The sequence below is a fragment of the Squalius cephalus genome, assembly GCF_949319135.1.
Source record: "Squalius cephalus genome assembly, chromosome: 24".
Lineage (NCBI taxonomy): Eukaryota > Metazoa > Chordata > Actinopteri > Cypriniformes > Leuciscidae > Squalius > Squalius cephalus.
In genome coordinates, this window is record NC_137145.1 from 15,705,204 (window position 1) to 15,723,889 (window position 18,686).

The window sequence follows — 18,686 nt, forward strand, 5'->3', positions numbered from 1 at the left end:
AGACTGCGCGACCGTGAGCGCGCGTTGTCTCGCTTCCTCCACCGGTTGTTATTAGGGAAATTAAGATAGGATGCGGTCTGCTCTCCACAAAAATCTATTTAGTATTTACGTCTGGCCGACGAATTACGAAGAACTGCGTTTTATACTACTAATTCCGAAAAAATGCATATTACACACGTCCATTTTCAAAAGAAATCCCACCACAAATTTCTCAGTGACCGCGCAGAGGTTTCTGCTGGCTCTACTAATACAGCCAGTCCGCTACTATAGTTCATGTTACCAAACATAAATGTCAGAAGTAAGCAGTGAATCATCTGCTTAATCTAAAATACCCTCTCCTCAATAAATCTCCTCACAATAGGGAGGTCTGTCTCAAGATGAACTTGACATTTCAGGTCAACTTTGAAGTTCATTAATATATTAAACTATATTTAAGAACAGTCTACTCATTGTAATATCAGTTGTCATTACTAGCTCACATGTTTCGGTGGAATAGACCTTAGAAAAACAGTATTATTAAAATCCTCAGTATTAGCAATTAAGACCAACAATGTTGGTGAAACATCTGATATAATAAACAAGAATAAAAAACACCAATGAAACATAATATAATACACCAGAAATAATCAAGAAAGATAAATGAACACATGAATGAAAAACCAAAGACAGAAAATGTTTTAAAAAAAGAAATATTATTATTACATAACGTTCCAAAATAAGTGCGGAAGACTTTATGTTTCCATAAGGGGAAAAGCAGATTGCTCCCACCAAGAGTGTCAGATGAATTTTCTAATTATTTTAGCATTAAAAGTTTTTTTTCCTGAGTATAATCATAAGATTTCCTTTTTCTTTTCATATGTAATGCAAAATGACTTACATATTTTTATTGACAATCTAACCGCATTGAATGTGCTGGAAACACACACAGTATCAACATAACTGATACCACCAAGAAACTGCATCCTCTGCATGATCATTTCTGTAATTCCCTATTCATTAAAGGCTGTGGAAATCACTAAACATGTTACACACAGAAGAATGCAGTAACCTTAACCAACATTCATGAAAGACCCTATTGACAAACACAGTGGAAAGTGGGTGCCCACTTGTGTCCAGAGCGAGAGCTAATCAGTTATCAGTTCTGAGAGGGATCTGGGGCCAACAGGAGCTGAGAGACAGCAAGGTTTGATAACATATCGGCCTCGTGCGTCAGAACAGGTTGGGATAAAATCGCAGACCTTCTACTGAATCGTCTCGGCACAAGTGACCCATTTTTTCAGCTAATAACAACCTGTAAAAGAGAGCGATACATCAAAATACTGTGAAGACACTTGAGGGATGAATTATTGATGAAATAAGGAAAAGGATGTCTCCTGTACCTTTCTTTAGCTAGGAGAACTGACAGTCCCAACAGCTTGGCAAACTCTTCAGCAGTGAGGGAGCCTTTATCAGACACCTGGGAAAATCAAAAGAGAAGCAAACCTCAATTAAACCAAATGGATTCCCAATAAAACCACCACTCCGTGTTTTTAGACAATTGCAAAATCCTCATTATCACAATACACTGGCTGAAGAATTTCATTTCATTTATTTATTCATAGTAAAAATATATATATTTTTTAGCTACAACCATGCTGTATAAATATTTTATACTTTAAATAATACTTTTTTTTTATTGTTTTTTGCATTACGGTAATGACCATTTTTTGGGGAAACATAATGAAAATGACATTTTCATTTTAATGGTTACTTAATATTTTAAAGGCTTCATTTTCTTTGAGCAAAATCTAATTTCTGATTCTTATTTTAGTGTGAAATATGACCCAGTTATGATCTTGACAGGTTTCGTATATACCAAATCTAATAGCTGAAACAATGTGAATAGAGCAATAATTGCCATCTCATGTCAAACGATCTTCAAATATGCTTTGTTTTTTAGAACATTCCTCTCCTTTACCGCATCTGTCTTGGACTCTTCAGAGATGGAAATATCTAATCTGACACGCCTCACGTTCCAGCTCTTTGACCTAAAACACCGCCCCCAATCACATCTGCTAGCTGTGTCTTGTCCAAAAAACACTTTGAAGGTGGTTCATTTCATGCAATTTCTAGGAGAATGAAATGGGAAGCTTCTCTCACTCTCTGACCACGACCATTCAATTGAAGAGGAAGAAATTGGCTGTACAAGTTTGTGGTTATAGATCCGATCCAATTTCCACTCTAATAACCCGTAATTAAACATGACAAAGTTTCTGCATGATGTTTGAACCGCCACATAAGTGATTTCACAGATGGGGAAAATGATGGCATGACACTCACGTTATCTAGAGCTGAGGCAATCATTTCCTCTTCACTGTGGGACTGGAGTTGGACAACCATCACCCCGCTGTCAAATACTCGCAACCTGACAGGGAAAGACAAATGTGGTTTTTGTTGCTGGTTACTTAAGAACCCAACAAGACATTACTGCTTCATAATCTAATTGTATGCAACCTAACTGTGGTTTATGAGTCAAATGGTTGTTTTCTTTTGAAAGTTGGAAAATGCAGCCAACAGACAGAGGGCGGACATGGGTCCTGAAAACAGGAAGTCTGCCAGGAAGTGGCTGACCGATCTCACGCTGACCCGCCTCTGCTTACAAAGCCTGGCTCGTACAGACACATGCACATTCGTTCACGTTTACTTGTGCAAACACACATACAAATATAAATGCTCACACCCTTACCGTAGAGGAAGCTTCAGTGACTCAAACATCTTGCAGGCATTGACCAGGTCCTCCGGAGAGAGAAGCTGGGAAGAAATTTGGGGGGGGGGGGGGGGGGGGATCATTCATCTAGAATGTTTTTTAAATATTTATCTAAAAAAATAAATAACATGTTACTATAGAACTACATAGATCTTTCTGCATATTTCACATGAGACATTTCAAATAAATGCAACGACTCTAAAAATGTCATGTGGTGCAACCATCAAGTAAAAGGTCAAAAAATACTTTAGATATGAGTGTACACATCTTAATCATTATTTTCAAAATGTTTTTTAAACTTAAAACTTAACCCACTTAAAGTTTAGGCTCAGTATGATATTTTTTTAAAGAAATAAATACTTTTATTCAGCAAGGATGCACTATATTGATCAAAAGTCATAGTAAAGAAATTTATTATGTTACAAAAGATGTGCATTTCAAATACATGCTGTTCTTCTGAACTTTCTAAAAAATATTAAAAAAAATATATCACCAACTTTTATACAGTGATGTATTTTTCAAGGTAACATTTTTTAGATTTTTTTTAATAAAAAAATATTAGGTTTTGGGGAGTCACAACACATGACATTTTAAACCCTGAGCTAACCTTTCTGTGATAAATTTGACAAATTATCTTAGATTTTAAGCTATTTTTTTCTGCATGTTGGTTGCAGCATATGAGCTTGATTTGGCAGATAAAACATTTTTAAAACATAAGCAGTTTTATTGAACTATAACTGTTTTATTAATAATTAATTCCCAAGTTTTTTAATTAAAGCCACCAGAAGAACCCTACTAAATAAATAAATAAATAAATAAATAGTAAATAAAATAATAATAATAATAATATATACTGTACTTAAAAAAGTCTCTCTCTCCCCCCATGGAAGTCTAATCAGAAGATCCAGATGCCTATTAATAATTTAAACATTTAAATTACATTTTTGAGTGTGTTCTTATGTTAATAAAGTAAGCATAACCCAGAGATGAACCTGAGAGCTAGTTTTACAAAACGCGGTGATATAGTCATATACATGCAAACACATCATGCTCTGATTTCATGTGAGAGTTTGCTCTCTACTCTCCAGATGGCTGTTCCATCATCAACTTCACTCTTAATGCTGCTGGAAGAAGATCAGGATCAGATCTGATTAACTCTATGAAAAGACACACTGATGCTTCAGTCTTGATTGTAGCGGTCCTGATTCATTTTACCTCCATCCCACGGGCTCTGTTCACCAGACAGTACACTTCAGTGAGGGCCATCATTCCTCCACGCTCCTACAGAGACAGATAATAAAGATCAGTAGAGGCTGAGGAAGACTAAGGAAGGAAGGATAAAATTCACATAATGACATACTGTAAGACAAAATGTACAGCCAGCTGATCATTATCACAAATTAAACCCCAACAAAATGATGATTTTGAGATAATGATGAGCTGAATGTACATTATCATGATTAATACACAACTACTCACCAAATAAAATCAACAAACAGTATTAAATATTAAATAATATTAAATATTAAAACAATATTACACTCAGTTGCAATCACTGTACTAAGAAGAATATAGATCTACACCTGTGTTTCACACACGCATCAAAAGTTTGGGGTCGGTAGGAATTTCTTTTCTTTTTTTTTATGTTTTTGAAGTCTCTTATTCAAGGCTGCAGTAATATTGTGAATTATGGTTACAATGTGAAATAATTTATTTTAATTGAATCATTTTAAAATGTAATTTATTCCTGTGATGACAAAGCAGCCATTGTTCAAGTCTTCAGGGTCACATGATCTTTCAGAAATCATTCTAATATGCAGCTTTTATTCAGAATATGATCATTTTTCAGGATTCTTTGATAAATAGAAAGTTCAAAGGAACAAAATTCTATGTAACATTAGAAATGACATTTTTGATCAATTTAATGTATCCTTGCTGACTAAAACTTTTACTGACCTCAAAACTGTTGAACAGTCGTGTATATGCAAATATATATATATAGGGCTACACCTAGGTCTATGTAAAACTATTTGATAAGCATATTTCATAGAAATCATAGAGATGCATATAAACACACACGGTTTATCACCTCCAGTGGGGCTTGCAGCATGTCTCCCAGCTGTTTGGCGAGCTGGATGTGGTACTGTGTGCCAGAGCCGTGTGTCTCTCTGGTCACTGGGTTGGCTATACCCATACTCAGCAAATAAGACTTGAAACGGATGGTCTGTCAGAAGGCACACAAAACAAACATGACTAATTTAATTGCAGCTCTACACTAAATATATAGCCTACTAACAACACTGCGAAATTCTAACAGCCAGTTTTAGCATGTGAACTTCAACATTTCTACAGAACAAAATGCATCTACTCATTTTGAGATGTGCCAAAGCTTTTCCCTCATCTGATTATGGACTTCTGTAATAACAGGTCATTTTCTGTCCAATAAATATTTATATGTGTCCATTTGGATGCAATCCTGCACTTAAGAAACATGCACCATATGCGCTCTGATTGGTGGGTCTCAATCCTGGCTGCTTTTCAGCTCGATTCTAAGTTCTATTTGTGTCACTGTCTCATTTCCCAGCCCTTGACATCCCTGTGCAAAGTGTATGTTGTGAGCCACCGGGATTTCCGAGCTCTGTGTGGATTACACTGCCAGTGTTTTCCAAGCTTTGGACTTATAGACACTCCAATGAGCCAGAGAAAATTACAAATGTACATGCATGATCAAATGTAATATTTTATTCAAAAGAGAGGGATTGATATACACCCTATTAGAGGCATACCTGTGCATATAGAGGCTAAATAAAACTAAACAGAAAGCTATAACAATACACATAGCAGCTGTTATCTACATGTAATCTACGAAAGCTTATTATCTTAAGCAGGATAAAAGCAGTAATAGACTTTGAGGAGGAAACAGCCTTATAAAAAGGCAACAGCGTCCACTTACAAGTTCATATGTGTACATACACTAACAAATCAAAGGTTTGGGGTCAGCAAGATAAAAAAAGAATAATTTCTTTTATTACTTTTATTCAGCAAGAATGCTTAAATTGACCAAAAGTGACAGTAAATACATTTATAATTTTACTAAATATTACTGTCAAATAAATTATGTTCTTTTGAACTTTCTATTTTTTAAAGAATCCGGACAAAAAATGATCACGGTTTCAAGAAAAATATTAAGCAGCATAACCGTTTTCAACATTGATAATAATAAGAAATGTTTCTTATGTACCAACTCAGCATATTCGAATTATTTCTGAAGGATCATGTGACACTGAAGACTGTTTTAATGATGCTGAAAATTCAGCTTTGCATCACAAATATATTCAAATCTAGTACAGTTATTTTAAATTGTAATACTATTTCACAGTATTAATGTTTTTACTGTATTTTTGATCAAATAAATGCAGCCTTGGTGAGCAAAAACATTTAACAAAACATAAAAAAAAGCTTACTGCCCCAAACGTTCAAATGGTAGTGTATAAAACCCAGTATGTGATTATGGATTGGTTTATGTCAAATATCTCAGCCAATCACATTTGCTTTGCTCTTTTCCCCCCAGTGAAACACTGGTGTCCCTCAGGGTCTTTAAGCTCACCTCATCTTCAGTGATGTCACCCTGTTTGTCTTTGATTTTGTTGGCAATGGATCTGGAGAGCTCCACCATCTCTTTGGCCTACAGGGAAAGATAGTGAGTCGCTGAAACAAGACCGATAAACCTGACCATGGCTGCATTCTGCCTGACATCAGGCCGACCCACAGACCTACTGAGTGACTGACCTTTTCCATTAGTTTACTGAGATCCTCAAAGGCCTGAAAGAAGAGACAGATATTAGAATGGAAACGTGAAAAAGGTGATATCCAAAATACCTCTTTATCAAGAGCCAAAATCACTAGGTGTGCCCACACCTAACAGGATATCCCACCGCTGTGCACTCTCTTTTTATCTTCCATTATAGCTGTGCCAGGAAGATAATCAGAGCTATGAGGTCATCTAGCATTAAACACAGGGTGCCGTTTTCTTTCAACATCAGGGGCCCCTCAAAAGGGGGCCATGGCGCCCAATGCCTGATTGTGGCATTATTATTATCTCAAGCTAGTATCCCAGAGCTCTTTAGGACTACCTGTCAGTCTGTTTCTCTTACTTACCTCAGAAATGTTTTTATCTGTCTCTTTTCTTTTCTCCTCCAACTTCCGTTCAATACCCACAATGCCCACTGCGCGTGTCCTTCCTGCCTACAGAACCACAGGAAAAAAGAAGAGAGAAAAATGAGTCTCAGTCTTTGTTAAGCACACCCACGCACAAACAATAACTACAAAAAAAAAATGCAAACAAATAACAAAGGAACAGGAAGGAAAGGGTTTGCCCAGGGGTCACTGCTTCAGGGCTATGGCGTGTTCCTTACAAGACACAATCTATAATAAAATTAAATAAATAAACCAATCTTTATAATAAACCAAAATATGTCAAGTAAAACAACATACCATACCGTTCAAAAGTTTGGAGTTGGTTAATTTTTTATGTTTTTGAAAGAAGTAACTTATGCTCATCAAAACAAAACATGCATATAATAAAAACAGCAATATTGGAAAATATCATTACAATTTAAAAAGAACTGCTTTGTGTTTGAATATATTTAAAAATGTTATTTATTCCTGTGATCAAAGCTGAATTTTCAGAATCATTACTCCAGTCTTCAGTGTCACATGATCCTTCAAAAATCATTTTAATATGCTGATTTGATGCTCAAGAAACATGTCTTATTATCAACATTGAAACCAGTTGTGCTGCTTAATATTTTTGGGGAAACTGTGATAAATGTTTTTCAGGATTCTTTGATGAATAGAAAGTTTTTTAAATACAAATCATTCAATTTAAAGGGATAGTTCACCCAAAAATTAGAATTCTGTCATCATTTAGTCACCCTCAAGTTGTTCCAAACTTGTATGATTTCCTTTCTTCTGCTGAACACAAAAGAAGATATTTTAAAGAATGTCTGTAATTAAACAGTTGCTGGTCCCCATTGACTTCCATAGTGTAGTATGGAAGTTAATGGGGTCCATCAACCGTTTGATTACAGACATTCTTCAAAATAACTTATTTTGTGTTCAACAGAGGAAAGAAACTCATACAGGTTTGGAACAGATATTTCTGGGTGAACTATCCCTTTAAAGAAGAACTCCGGTCAATTTTAACATTGAGCTCATTTTTTTGTCAATTTGGAGTGCTGTCAATACAGAGAACAACGACAAAAATTGGTGTTGCCTACACCGTGTTATCCTCTTTTTAAAATGTGCACCCTGTTGACTTCAATGGGGCAATATTTAAACCTGCTTTTAGCCTCTTAACATCCTTGATGTGTCACAAGTGCACAGGTCATGTGAGTGATTCCTTCAGAGTGAACACGAGTGAATCTGACTGCAGTAGGTGTGAAAGATATGAATAAAAATGATGTTATTTAAGCCAGCGCTCATACCTGTATTTACATCCTGTTTTCGGTCAAAGTCCATAGTAGTCGATTGTCGAGTTCACGCGCATAGGTTTAGTTACCTATGATCACGCACGTGAACTCGACAATCGACTACTTTGGACTTCAACCGAAAACAGGATGTAAATACAGGTATTTGCGCTGGCTTAAATAACATCATTTTTATCCATAATAATAGTGTATATGAACAGCATTGTCAGAAAATAGAAATATTAAATAAACAAAAAAAATAATAATAATTAAAATGACAAAAACACATAATTTCAAAAACTTGAACTAAAATTAGATACCAAGTATATATATATATATATATATATATATATATATAGTTATAAAAAGGGTTTTAAGCCATCAACACATAAATATTTACAAAATAATACAGATCTTTAAATAAACACAAAAACAAAACAATAAATAGAAAAAAAAAAAACATGTACTGTATATTAAAAAATTATGTATCATTCAAAGTCTCGGTCTGAGCTGACCTTGGGTTCTGTTACTGTGGGGATCGGCTGTGAGACGGGTGTATTCTCCCATCGCTTCTGAGTCATCTCTTCTGTTAGACGTCTGTAAAACTACACATCAAACACCTTATTTACACCTTCCTAACACCTCATCTGCTCCGTTCCTGTCTAAGGGTCATGACTGCTTATGCTCCAAACTATATTAAGCCAGATTTAGTGGAGTAATTAGCTCCATCTCAGTAGAAATATTTTGTGACATCACAGTTACTGACCTCAATCTGCCCATGTTCCTTGAAGGACAGCTTTATATAAGAGTACTTGCTCTGCTGGTAGGGGCCTGGCTCCTTATTTTCAGGGGATGGATAAAGGTGAATAACAATCTTGGCACTAAAGGGTTTAAAAGACAACAATTTACTTTTAATATAGATTAATAAGCAGATTTACAGAGTGTAGCTTCCATTATTATTACTGCATGTTCCATATGTCAGATGTGTGAATTGCATGCTGATGTTACAGTGCAGTCACCTCTTTCCGATGCCTGCTGCTTGCTCCTCAAAGAATATGACCTGTGACAAGGGTATGCATATACAGCATTCCTACAGAACAACATATTAGAGGAATCAAAAACGTAAGCAAATACACTGTGCTCTCAAATGTTCTCAGTTTAAAGCAAAAGGACGGGAAGAAAAGATGAAGAATCAATTTAAGTGCAGAGAAAATATACTGAAGATGACATTACATGACTCTTCTGGTCTCTCCAGAGCAGGCGATGGGTACTGAGAAGAATGGCTCCAACATCAAGTTTAGCCTGTCAATGAGGAAAAGGGGAAATCTGTGAATTACGGAACATTAATATACACCATTTAAGTAAAGCATATCTTTATATTGTCTACTAGGTAACATTTTACAATAAGGTCGCATCTGTTAAAGGTCCTGTGTTAGAGCTAGCATGAACTAAAAGTGAACAATATATTTTTTTACAACATTTAATAATCCTTGTCAATTTTAGTTAATAAAAGTACAGTTCTTCATTGTTTATTCATTCATTAGTTCACAGTGCATTAACTAATGTTAACATAACTTTTAATTTTAAAAACGTATTAGTAAATGTTGAAATTAACATTAACTAAGGCTAACAAATGCCTTAGAAGCTGATGTAGTTAACTAATGTCAACATTCAACAAATGAAACGTTACTGTAAAGTGTTAGTCTTCTGTATTATAAATGTTTAATTCCAAAATTACATTTTTGATATCCTTTTAACAGCTTTAATAAGCAACATGAAAACTGCATGATCTGAAATATATTTGTGTTTATCTATAATCTTATGCATCATTGTCAAAACAGAATCTCCCACATGGATGTCATTTTATAACTTTCAGATGAATCCACATGAACTATCTAAGCTTAGACTACCTTGTCTTCCCCGTCGTAAAGTCTCACTCCTCTTTGTTGGATTACTAACGTTTCGTTCATATCAAGGAGCCCATTTGTCCAAACAAATCTGTCCATTTTTATCAAAATAATAAAACAAAAGTGAAAAACAGAACTAGAGCATATTAAACATACACATGAAGCTACAGCTGTTTACTTCCGCTTAGATGTCCGAGAATGCGCCTGTCTCAGAAATATGACAATCCATTCAGAAAGAAAGCCGCAAAATTGCATTTAATACGTGTTATATAAAGTCATACAAATACAATTAATATATATGTATATATCCGTTTTCATATTGTGAGAATTGTATTCATACATAATTTGATTGTTATTGTTACAAGCAATTATCAATATTTTTGACTAATCTAAAAACAACAACTGAGGTAATATATGGATAATAAAATATAAATAATTTACTAAATGCCATTTATTTCAAAATAAAATGTCAACTTCTTGAGGCGCATTTAGAAACAGACTCTTTCGTTTCGGGGTCCTGACAAAGAAAGTCGCAGACGAACTGCAGCCTTTAGCATCTCTGCTAAACCCCAACAAACACCGAAGCTATATCAAAATAAGCTAAATTAGTTCGTGAACTATGAACTTAAATCATTTCGGCGGATTTTTTAATTGTACAAGCACGATGAAAGACTTGCATGTCTGTGAAGAATGATGCATATGAAGAGTGTGTGGATTTAGCACTGGACTATTGTTGTTCCTCATGTCAATGATGCCAATCTGCACTTAAAGAGACCGCCAGCCTTCTGTTGGACTCGCTGAACCTGTCCGAAAAGATTCTGGATTCGCAAAAAAATATAAGATTATATGCAAAAAGTTGATGAATTCAAACAACAGTGCTGTGAATAATTAAAAGGGGTTACTGCATGAAGTTTCCCATCAGCAGGTGAATGAAGGCTTGTCATTGAGATGCTGTAAGAGGGATTGATAATCAATACAGTGATCAGAGAAGATGGACAAGAAATCCTTTGATATCGTTTTGGACGAAATCAGAAAGGTAACGTTACCTTTTATATTTACAAAATAATATGGGTTATCTGTTAAGGAAGGAAGGAGGGAGTGGTGATCAGTTGGAGTGATTATTATTATTATTAATATTGAATAAGCAACAGTATAACATTAATATTGTCATATTTTCCTTTGTTCTGAAGTGTGTTTTGACAGATCAACGAATCAAAGCTATAGAACAGGTTCATGGGTATTTCTCCAGTGAACAGGTATGTTGTAACACCAGGGAACAGTAATTGCAGTATTTTACATCTGCTTACCTGTCAAACTTCCTTCCTCAGGTGATTGACATTTTGAAATACTTCTCCTGGGCAGAGCCCCAGATAAAGGCTGTCAAAGCCTTGCAACATGTAAGAATTCTGCTTCTTTATTTCTTTATCCACAATCTTGTGACACAATTTAACCACATAACATGTTTTATTTCCTGCAGAAAATGGTTGCAATTCCAACAACAAAGGTTGCAAACATCCTTAATTCTTTCACATTCTCAAAGGACAGAATAATTGTACTGGAACTCATAGCTCTGTAAGTTACACTCTACAGAAATGATTATACGCATCAGCAAATATCCAAACAATTCAAAATTAATCAAGCATTGCAATATGTAATGTATTTTTTATAGAAATATTTCTGATGCCCAAAACTACCGTCCTGTGGAGGATGCGTTTCGTATTCACCTCTCTGAGAAGAAACGTGCAAGAAGAATCCTAGAGCAGGTAAAACGTACTTGTTCAAGTGGATTTACAAACTTTGTCTAGATTGTATTGAATAAATGAGGATTTTAATGCAGGCCATGTCTGTAATTTGTTCAGGTGTGTAAAGTGGGATGTAAAGCTCCAGTGGCGATGATTTCATCCTGTGGAATGATCCCAGGGAACCCTTATCCCAAAGGCAAACCCAGTCAGGTCACAGGAACATTCCCTGTGAGTTCCTTTACTTAATACATGTATTTAAATGCATATCTTTTAATTTAACTATTAAAAATCAATTATGGCTTTTATTGAAACTTTCAAGGGAATTTCTGCCAAAAAGGATGGAGAGGATGCAACCCTGGATGGAAAGGGCATTACTGCGCGCATACTCGGACCAAGCAAACCGGTATGTTTGACTGGCTAGGTGTTACTGCCCAAACAAATGTATTCTTTGAAAGCTTTTGATGCTTCATTAATGGCAAAGAATCATGTTTTCTTGGATAATGGATAGGTCTCTTTGATATCATAACTTTATTGGCCCTTTTATTGCATATATTTCTTTTTTTCCAACAGTCACCATCCACATACAATCCACACAGACCTGTGCCATATCCTATCCCGCCATGTCGTCCTCACGCCACCATTGCTCCAAGTAAGACCCTTTTTCTTCAGATTAGAAAAGAATGATCAAGAATAAATTGTCTGGGAAATTATCTCCCTAATGGACAAAAGAAATATGGAGTAGACCATGTAAATGACAGCAGAGTGTCTGTATACAATGTGGAAGTGGATGCAGAATGTTCTTACCCTCTTCTCTGGATGCTGCTCAGGTGCGTACAACAACGCAGGTCTGGTGTCAGTAGGTGGGGTCATCACTGCCACTGTGCCACCCCCACCCTACCGAGCCGCTCTCAATTCGGCAGGTACAATGTGCAGTTGCTGTTGCTAGCACTGTGTGCTGCCTTTAACAGCTGCAACGGCAATGTAGACGCTACCTCACTATGGCATGCTCTAAATCTGCCTGCAGCACCTATAGCATGCAATATATGTTCATGCTTAAAACTCTCTCCAGGGCATTCTTTACTGATCTAACTGAGCTAATATTGGCATTTCTATTTGCTATGACTGATTATAAGGAGCATAAATTCTAAAATGCATATTATTGTAACTGTGATTTTTCTGGAATCTATATGTGAAAGCAAAGTTGCAATGGAAGTAATCTACACTAACTTTGAAAGTTAAGAGCACAAATGTGCACAACATTTTTTTTTGTAATGAAAAGTAATGTTTTAGACTTAGTAATATGCCTAAATTTTACTTTATAATTTTTCTTGTCCTTATATTTACCAGCTTTACATGATCATGATAGGAGTTATTGGATATAACTTATTAGTATTATTATCATCAAGTATTCATATTTTTACAAACCGAGGGGATGAGTGGAAATTTTGAACCCAGAACACTTTGCCTGATTGCTTTTATCACAAGGGGGTGCTGTGACATATATTGTCAGTCAATGTTTTGAGCATGAATGCTTGCTCTGTTGCATTGCGCATCTTATGGTGCTTCTAGAAGATTGGGACATTTCCTGAATTCTTGCTCTCTTGCTTTCTTTCTAATGCGTCTAACACTAATAAACTAAGATGCATGTGGTGCCTGTGTCTAAATTTAATGGGGCTTTCTTCCTTTTAATGTTTCATTATGCTTATTGTTTCATATTTCCAGGTTACAGCCGACCTGTCAGTCAACAAAATCCAACCTCCAGCATCTCCGGCACACCTGCTATTTCTCCTCATAGCTCCACCCCATCTACTCCTGTCACCCCCCAGCCTCAGCCTACCACACCAATCACTCCAGTTTTCCCAGGCATGGTCCCATCCCAGAATCCTTTAACCCCCTCCCCTTCTCCTGCACCCTCGCCCTCAGTCATCAAAGGGCCTCCTGCCCCAGCTGGCTCTCCCCAAGTTGCCTCTAACTCCAGCGGCCACACTCCAAGCGTTTCCTCTCCATTCTCTGGCATGCCCCCTTCTGGTAGAAACACCCCTTCAGTCATCAGAAGTCATACCCCATGTGGTACACCCGGGCCAAGTACAAGCATCCCTCCTTCTCCATTCCACAATGCTCCCCGTGCTGAAACGCCTTCCGGTGGCCTCACACCTACTCCCAGAGCGACTGGCGACCCCTTGACTCCTCATGGAGCTGTGGGATTACCCTCAAAGAAGGGTTACCCACCTTCCTCAGATTCCCAGTCAGCACTTCCATTCCCTGGCACTACCTCTACCCAGTCACATTCAGTTATCCGTAGTTACACACCCTCAGGAATGTCCTCTCTCACTCCTGGACGCTCTACTCCCGTCATGCAAGGTGTTGGAGGATTATCAGTGGTTCCTGCTGCTCATAGTCCTAAACCCTCTCCTGGATTGACATCTCAGGCAACCATGATTAGCCCTGTTTTCTTTAGCGAGCAGCATGCCAACTCCATAGCCCGGCATGGTGGAGGTAGTGGAAGCAACAGTCCTGTCCATTCTGCTTTCAAAGGTCCCTCTCGCTCTGGCACCCCTTCTCTTAGCTCTCTAGTAATGCCTAACTCGGCTGTCCTTACCCGACCTGTGGGCATGGCCCATGGTGCTGCCTCGCCACAGTCTTCTTTGCCCAGCACTATTGCCGGACTACATAGTCTTTCCTCTGCTCTGGGCTCTCAGTCTGGAAGCAGCCCTGCTCCGCATTTTTCAGCAATGTCTCCTTTTTCCGGTGCCCAGTCCTCCATTTCCTCCACTACTCCTCCGGTCTCATCTGTGTATTCTGGCCTGGCTCACTCTAGTGCTCCCACTCACTCCCCCTTTGGCCTGGGATTGACCACAGCTCCCTCAGTGTACCCGGGTCTTCCTCCCGGCCCAAACCCTACCTTCCCAGGGTTTGGAGGCTCGGGGGCCCCTTCAGCAGGTAGTCCGGTGCTGTCCTCGTTAATTGGGCTTCCAGGAGCCTCTTCCTCAGTAGCCACCGTTGCACCTCTCCAGGCAGCAGTCGCAGCGGCCGCCGCAGCAGCAGGAGTCCCCTCCTCTTCTGCTGTGCTTCCTGGATTCGCCTCTGCATTCAGCTCTAACTTCAACCCTGCTCTGGTTGGCCAGGCTGGGTATGTTTTTTCTTCTTCTTCTGTTTAATTACTTTGCATGATCATATGAATTTTAGATGATATAGAAACAACTGTTCTAAAACCTTGTGAGCTGCCTACTTAGCCAGCAATATAGGTGCACTATCCAACACAAAGGCTTTTTTTAAAACCGAGGAAGCCTAATTACATTTGATCAAGTTATGTATACATACTGAAAAGTATCAATAACCGTTCAATATAATCACAAATGGACTGTTTTATTCAGAACTTGTGTATTATGGGGTTTCGTCTCAGTTAGGATGCTGCCTTAGAAGGACTATGTAGTCAGTAAGGCAGGTCACTGTGTTGGGAACTTGTAATGTCAAACATTTTCCAGTTGATATGCTCTCTGCAAAGTCCAAAGTCTATACTTTCTATTCTTCATATTATCAGAGTGATATGTATTCCTCAAAGAAATTGAAAATCTGGCAAAGTAAACCATAACCACTCAAGTATTTTATGGTCATATGGCTGATTGACTCAAAGTTCAGATAGTGGGTCTATCATCAACATATAACACGTGAATTAGTGCTGTCAAGGGGTGTTATTGTAGTGAGCACATATGCTATAGCTTTTCTGATTGCACGGTTGACTTTGAATTTGTGAAAATACCTAACAAATTTTTCATCTTTTTGTGACAGTAAGATGATCAATAGAATTCCATTCTTAATAGCCTTCTGTAATGTTGCTTAATGTGTTATTCAGACTAACTGGAAGTCTTCAGGCCCCTGGAGGTGGAGCTTTTCCAGGGTTGCTGTCTTTCCCCCCAGGGATGCCCAGCTTCTCCACAACAGCATCTCCTGCTGCCCTCTCAGGTCTACACAACTCCGCAATGCAATCTGCGCTTTTGCAGGTAGAGCACACATGCTATTTGTCTGTATCTCTATCTCTCTCTTTCTTTCTCTCTCTCTCTCTGTCTGTCTATCTATCTATCTGTCTGTCTGTCTGTCAAATGTTGTTTTTCTCAATTCAAATGTATTGCATGTGATTGCAGGCTCACTCAGCATCAGCGCTGGACAGTTACCCTCCCCAGCCGAATGGATTTACTAACTACCCTGCAGCCACAGGTTCGAGCTTCCCTCTGCAGCCTGGCCTGCACCCATCACTGGGCTGGCAGTAGAGCGCAATAAGAGGACAGGCATGTCGAAAACTATGCGTGGGTGTGTGCGTGTGGTGTGAGTAAACAATGCAGAACATTGTGGACGTGGTGCTCTGCATGAAATAAACGTGTCTTAAAGGGTTAGTTCACCCAAAAATTTCAATTCTGTCATTCATTACTCACCCTCATGTCGTTCCAAACCCATAAGACCTTCGTTCATCTTCTGAACACAAATGAAGATATTTTTTATGAAATCCGAGAGCTTTCTGTCCCTTCATAGACAGAAACGCAACAACCACTTTCAAGGCCCAGAAAGGTAGTAAAGACATCGTTAAAGTAGTCCATGTGACTCCAGTGGTTCAATCTTACTGTTATGTAGTGATGAGAACACTTTTTGTGAACTTTATTGAAGAATTTCTTCTCTTCTGTGTCAGTCTCCTACGCTGTTGACATAGTAAACACAGTGCAGCGCTTCCGGGTTCTATGTTAGAAAGCCGGCTTTGTATTGGCCAGCTCCTGCGTTAGCATCACACGCATGTGTTGTGGTGCTCTCGTGAACAGCGTCGGCGTTCTGATGTAGAACCCGGAAGTGTGTAACATAAACAGCATAGGAGACTGGTACAGAAAAGAAGAAATTCTTCAATAAAGTTGTTATTTTTGTTTGTTTTTTGCGCACTTAAAAGATTCTCGTCATAACATTAAGGTTGAACCACTGGAGTCACATGGACTATTTTAACGACGTCTTTACTACCTTTCTGGGCCTTGAAAGTGGTCGTTGCGTTTCTGTCTATGGAGGGACAGAAAGCTCTCGGATTTCATCAAAAATATCTTAGGCTACGTTTACACGGAAACGATCTGAAGAGAAAACGCAAAAGTGATCTCTTTTTATTCTGCGTTTAGACGAGCGTTATGGGGGGGAAATCTGCGTGCATACGGTGACGCAAAAGTGTGTGAAATTCAATGTAGTATGCACTCCAGACGGCTAGGTGGCAATGTGAAGCACTGATCGGTGCCTTCACTGTCTAGCAGACTTTTGCGTTTTTACCGTTTAGACGGAAACGCGACGGTGGAGCGTTTTTAAGATTTCCACTCTGGAAGGTGGTTTCACTTTTTTGCGTTTTTAAGCCCCAAAAACGCCGTCGCCGTCTAAACGAAAGGCACATCTGATAAAATATTTTTACGTTTTCTCCCGCGAGCGTTCTCGTGTAAACAGGGCCTTAATTTGTGTTCCGAAGATGAACAAAGGTCTTACGGGGTTGGAACGACATGAGGGTGATTAATGTACCCTTTAATACAAACTAATGTGGCAGCTCTACTCTCTACTAATTTCCTGTAGAAGAGAATCAAATGTCTCAGATCGAGACTTGTGGTATAGTGCTCTGCATTAGCAGATCATTTTGATTGACTTTTGAGAGCTGGACTATTGTCATTTGAAAGGATGAAATGGATACTAAAATTAAGTATTATTCTTGGCGGGTGGGGGGTGTAGAGGTAATTAGGGCATAACTCTGTTTAAGAATTATGATTATTTTGAAAAAGGCTAAATGTTACTTAAAATACTAAAATTAATTTTAAATATACACCAGTAGATGAACTGTGAATAGTGTGAGTGTCAATTTTTTTTTTTTTTTTTTCCTTGTATCATGAAGTAGTGAGTTTACTGATCTTTTCTTCAGATGTTGGTCAAATACTGTACATGTAAATACCCTTTGAGATTGGGTAAATAAGATGTTTGCTCTTTGTACTGTAGCTGTTCTGGTTTTTATTTTCCCCCAACTTACCTTGCAGACGTCTCTATAGGAATTGACTTTGCAACTCCAAAGTGACTTTAGCGTTACAGATTTTACACTGTTGTGCAATTTTGCTGATATTAAGAGTCAGAACCATGAATTTTGCATGTATACAATATATGTAGATCTCATTTGTTTCCATTATATATTATAAAATATAATAAAGAATATGGTAGGTTTAGATAATCGTTAGTATGGTCTAACAGCATAATAAAATAAAAGCTCTTTTCTTAGACTTTCTTTGTTGTTTGTCTTTATTCTGAATTTTTTGGTTAGCAGTGGTATATAATGATTTATCACTTGTCAGTTGAGGACTTTCCACAATGACCATAAACCCACAGTAACTTTTTAAAATGAGATACAATGCAAGTAGTCACTACAGACAAAACCAATTTCAGATAGATTCGGTTCTGCATTCATGTTTAGATTATTCTTAAAAAAAATATCAAGTTAAGCAGTCTGTGTTTAGTTACTAAATAAAAACTTACTATTAGTTACTATTATTTATTCAGAAAAGTGATATTAATTTACCACCAATAATGTGTTGTAAGGAAGTTTACATTGTATTACTGATTTCTCCTTTTTGAATGTTAGAGAAAACTTGGCTAGGTATATACTGAGATCTTTGCTTGTGAACTTATTCAGAGAACTGATATTAAATATTACAGATTATTTTGACATTGATTTACCCAACCCATAATATTGGCCACACAGCAGACGTGAAATCACACATTACTCTTTTCCACGTCATAAATCATGTGAGACTTTTCATTACTAGTTTCCATT

The 18,686-nt window shown here is 37.6% G+C and overlaps 2 protein-coding genes across 4 annotated transcripts; one reads left to right on the top strand and one right to left on the bottom strand.

Annotated features, from left to right (window-relative positions):
* Positions 1 to 675: 675 nt before the first annotated feature.
* On the bottom strand, positions 676 to 10,871 carry vps36 (vacuolar protein sorting 36 homolog). 2 transcript variants are annotated; one of them, XM_079860839.1, is made up of 15 exons: positions 10,799 to 10,871; positions 10,125 to 10,212; positions 9,448 to 9,516; positions 9,234 to 9,304; positions 8,981 to 9,095; positions 8,730 to 8,819; positions 6,905 to 6,991; positions 6,536 to 6,568; positions 6,354 to 6,431; positions 4,836 to 4,970; positions 3,962 to 4,027; positions 2,726 to 2,790; positions 2,320 to 2,404; positions 1,380 to 1,456; positions 676 to 1,291 (listed from the first exon to the last, which is right to left on the bottom strand). In XM_079860839.1, exons 2-15 carry the CDS (start codon positions 10,182 to 10,184, stop codon positions 1,210 to 1,212), a joined length of 1,113 nt encoding a protein of 370 aa, XP_079716965.1. In that variant the 5' UTR covers positions 10,185 to 10,212; positions 10,799 to 10,871; the 3' UTR covers positions 676 to 1,209. The 2 variants fall into 2 exon arrangements, with proteins under 2 accessions (XP_079716965.1, XP_079716964.1); XM_079860838.1 differs by lacking the exon at positions 10,799 to 10,871 and having other exon boundaries at positions 10,125 to 10,642.
* A 203-nt stretch (positions 10,872 to 11,074) lies between these two features.
* proser1 (proline and serine rich 1) lies at positions 11,075 to 18,128 on the top strand. 2 transcript variants are annotated; one of them, XM_079860829.1, is made up of 12 exons: positions 11,075 to 11,157; positions 11,312 to 11,377; positions 11,450 to 11,518; positions 11,599 to 11,693; positions 11,791 to 11,884; positions 11,981 to 12,091; positions 12,183 to 12,266; positions 12,434 to 12,512; positions 12,691 to 12,783; positions 13,586 to 14,993; positions 15,717 to 15,864; positions 16,006 to 18,128. In XM_079860829.1, the coding sequence occupies exons 1-12, from the start codon at positions 11,113 to 11,115 to the stop codon at positions 16,129 to 16,131; spliced, it is 2,418 nt and encodes an 805-aa protein (XP_079716955.1). In that variant the 5' UTR covers positions 11,075 to 11,112; the 3' UTR covers positions 16,132 to 18,128. The 2 variants fall into 2 exon arrangements, with proteins under 2 accessions (XP_079716955.1, XP_079716956.1); XM_079860830.1 differs by lacking the exon at positions 12,691 to 12,783.
* Positions 18,129 to 18,686: the final 558 nt, after the last annotated feature.

Bases quoted from the DNA above. Each gene is read 5' to 3' on its own strand.
- vps36 (XM_079860838.1), bottom strand. From the start codon at position 10,220: ATGGACAGATTTGTTTGGACAAATGGGCTCCTTGATATGAACGAAACG. The intron at 9,517-10,124 runs GTAGTCTAAGCT...CCTCATTGACAG, and splicing joins TTTACGACGGGGAAGACAAG to GCTAAACTTGATGTTGGAGC. The intron at 2,405-2,725 runs GTAAGGGTGTGA...TTTCCCTGTCAG, and splicing joins TCACTGAAGCTTCCTCTACG to GTTGCGAGTATTTGACAGCG.
- proser1 (XM_079860829.1), top strand. From the start codon at position 11,113: ATGGACAAGAAATCCTTTGATATCGTTTTGGACGAAATCAGAAAG. The intron at 11,378-11,449 runs GTATGTTGTAAC...TTCCTTCCTCAG, and splicing joins GGTATTTCTCCAGTGAACAG to GTGATTGACATTTTGAAATA. The intron at 12,784-13,585 runs GTACAATGTGCA...TCATATTTCCAG, and splicing joins AGCCGCTCTCAATTCGGCAG to GTTACAGCCGACCTGTCAGT.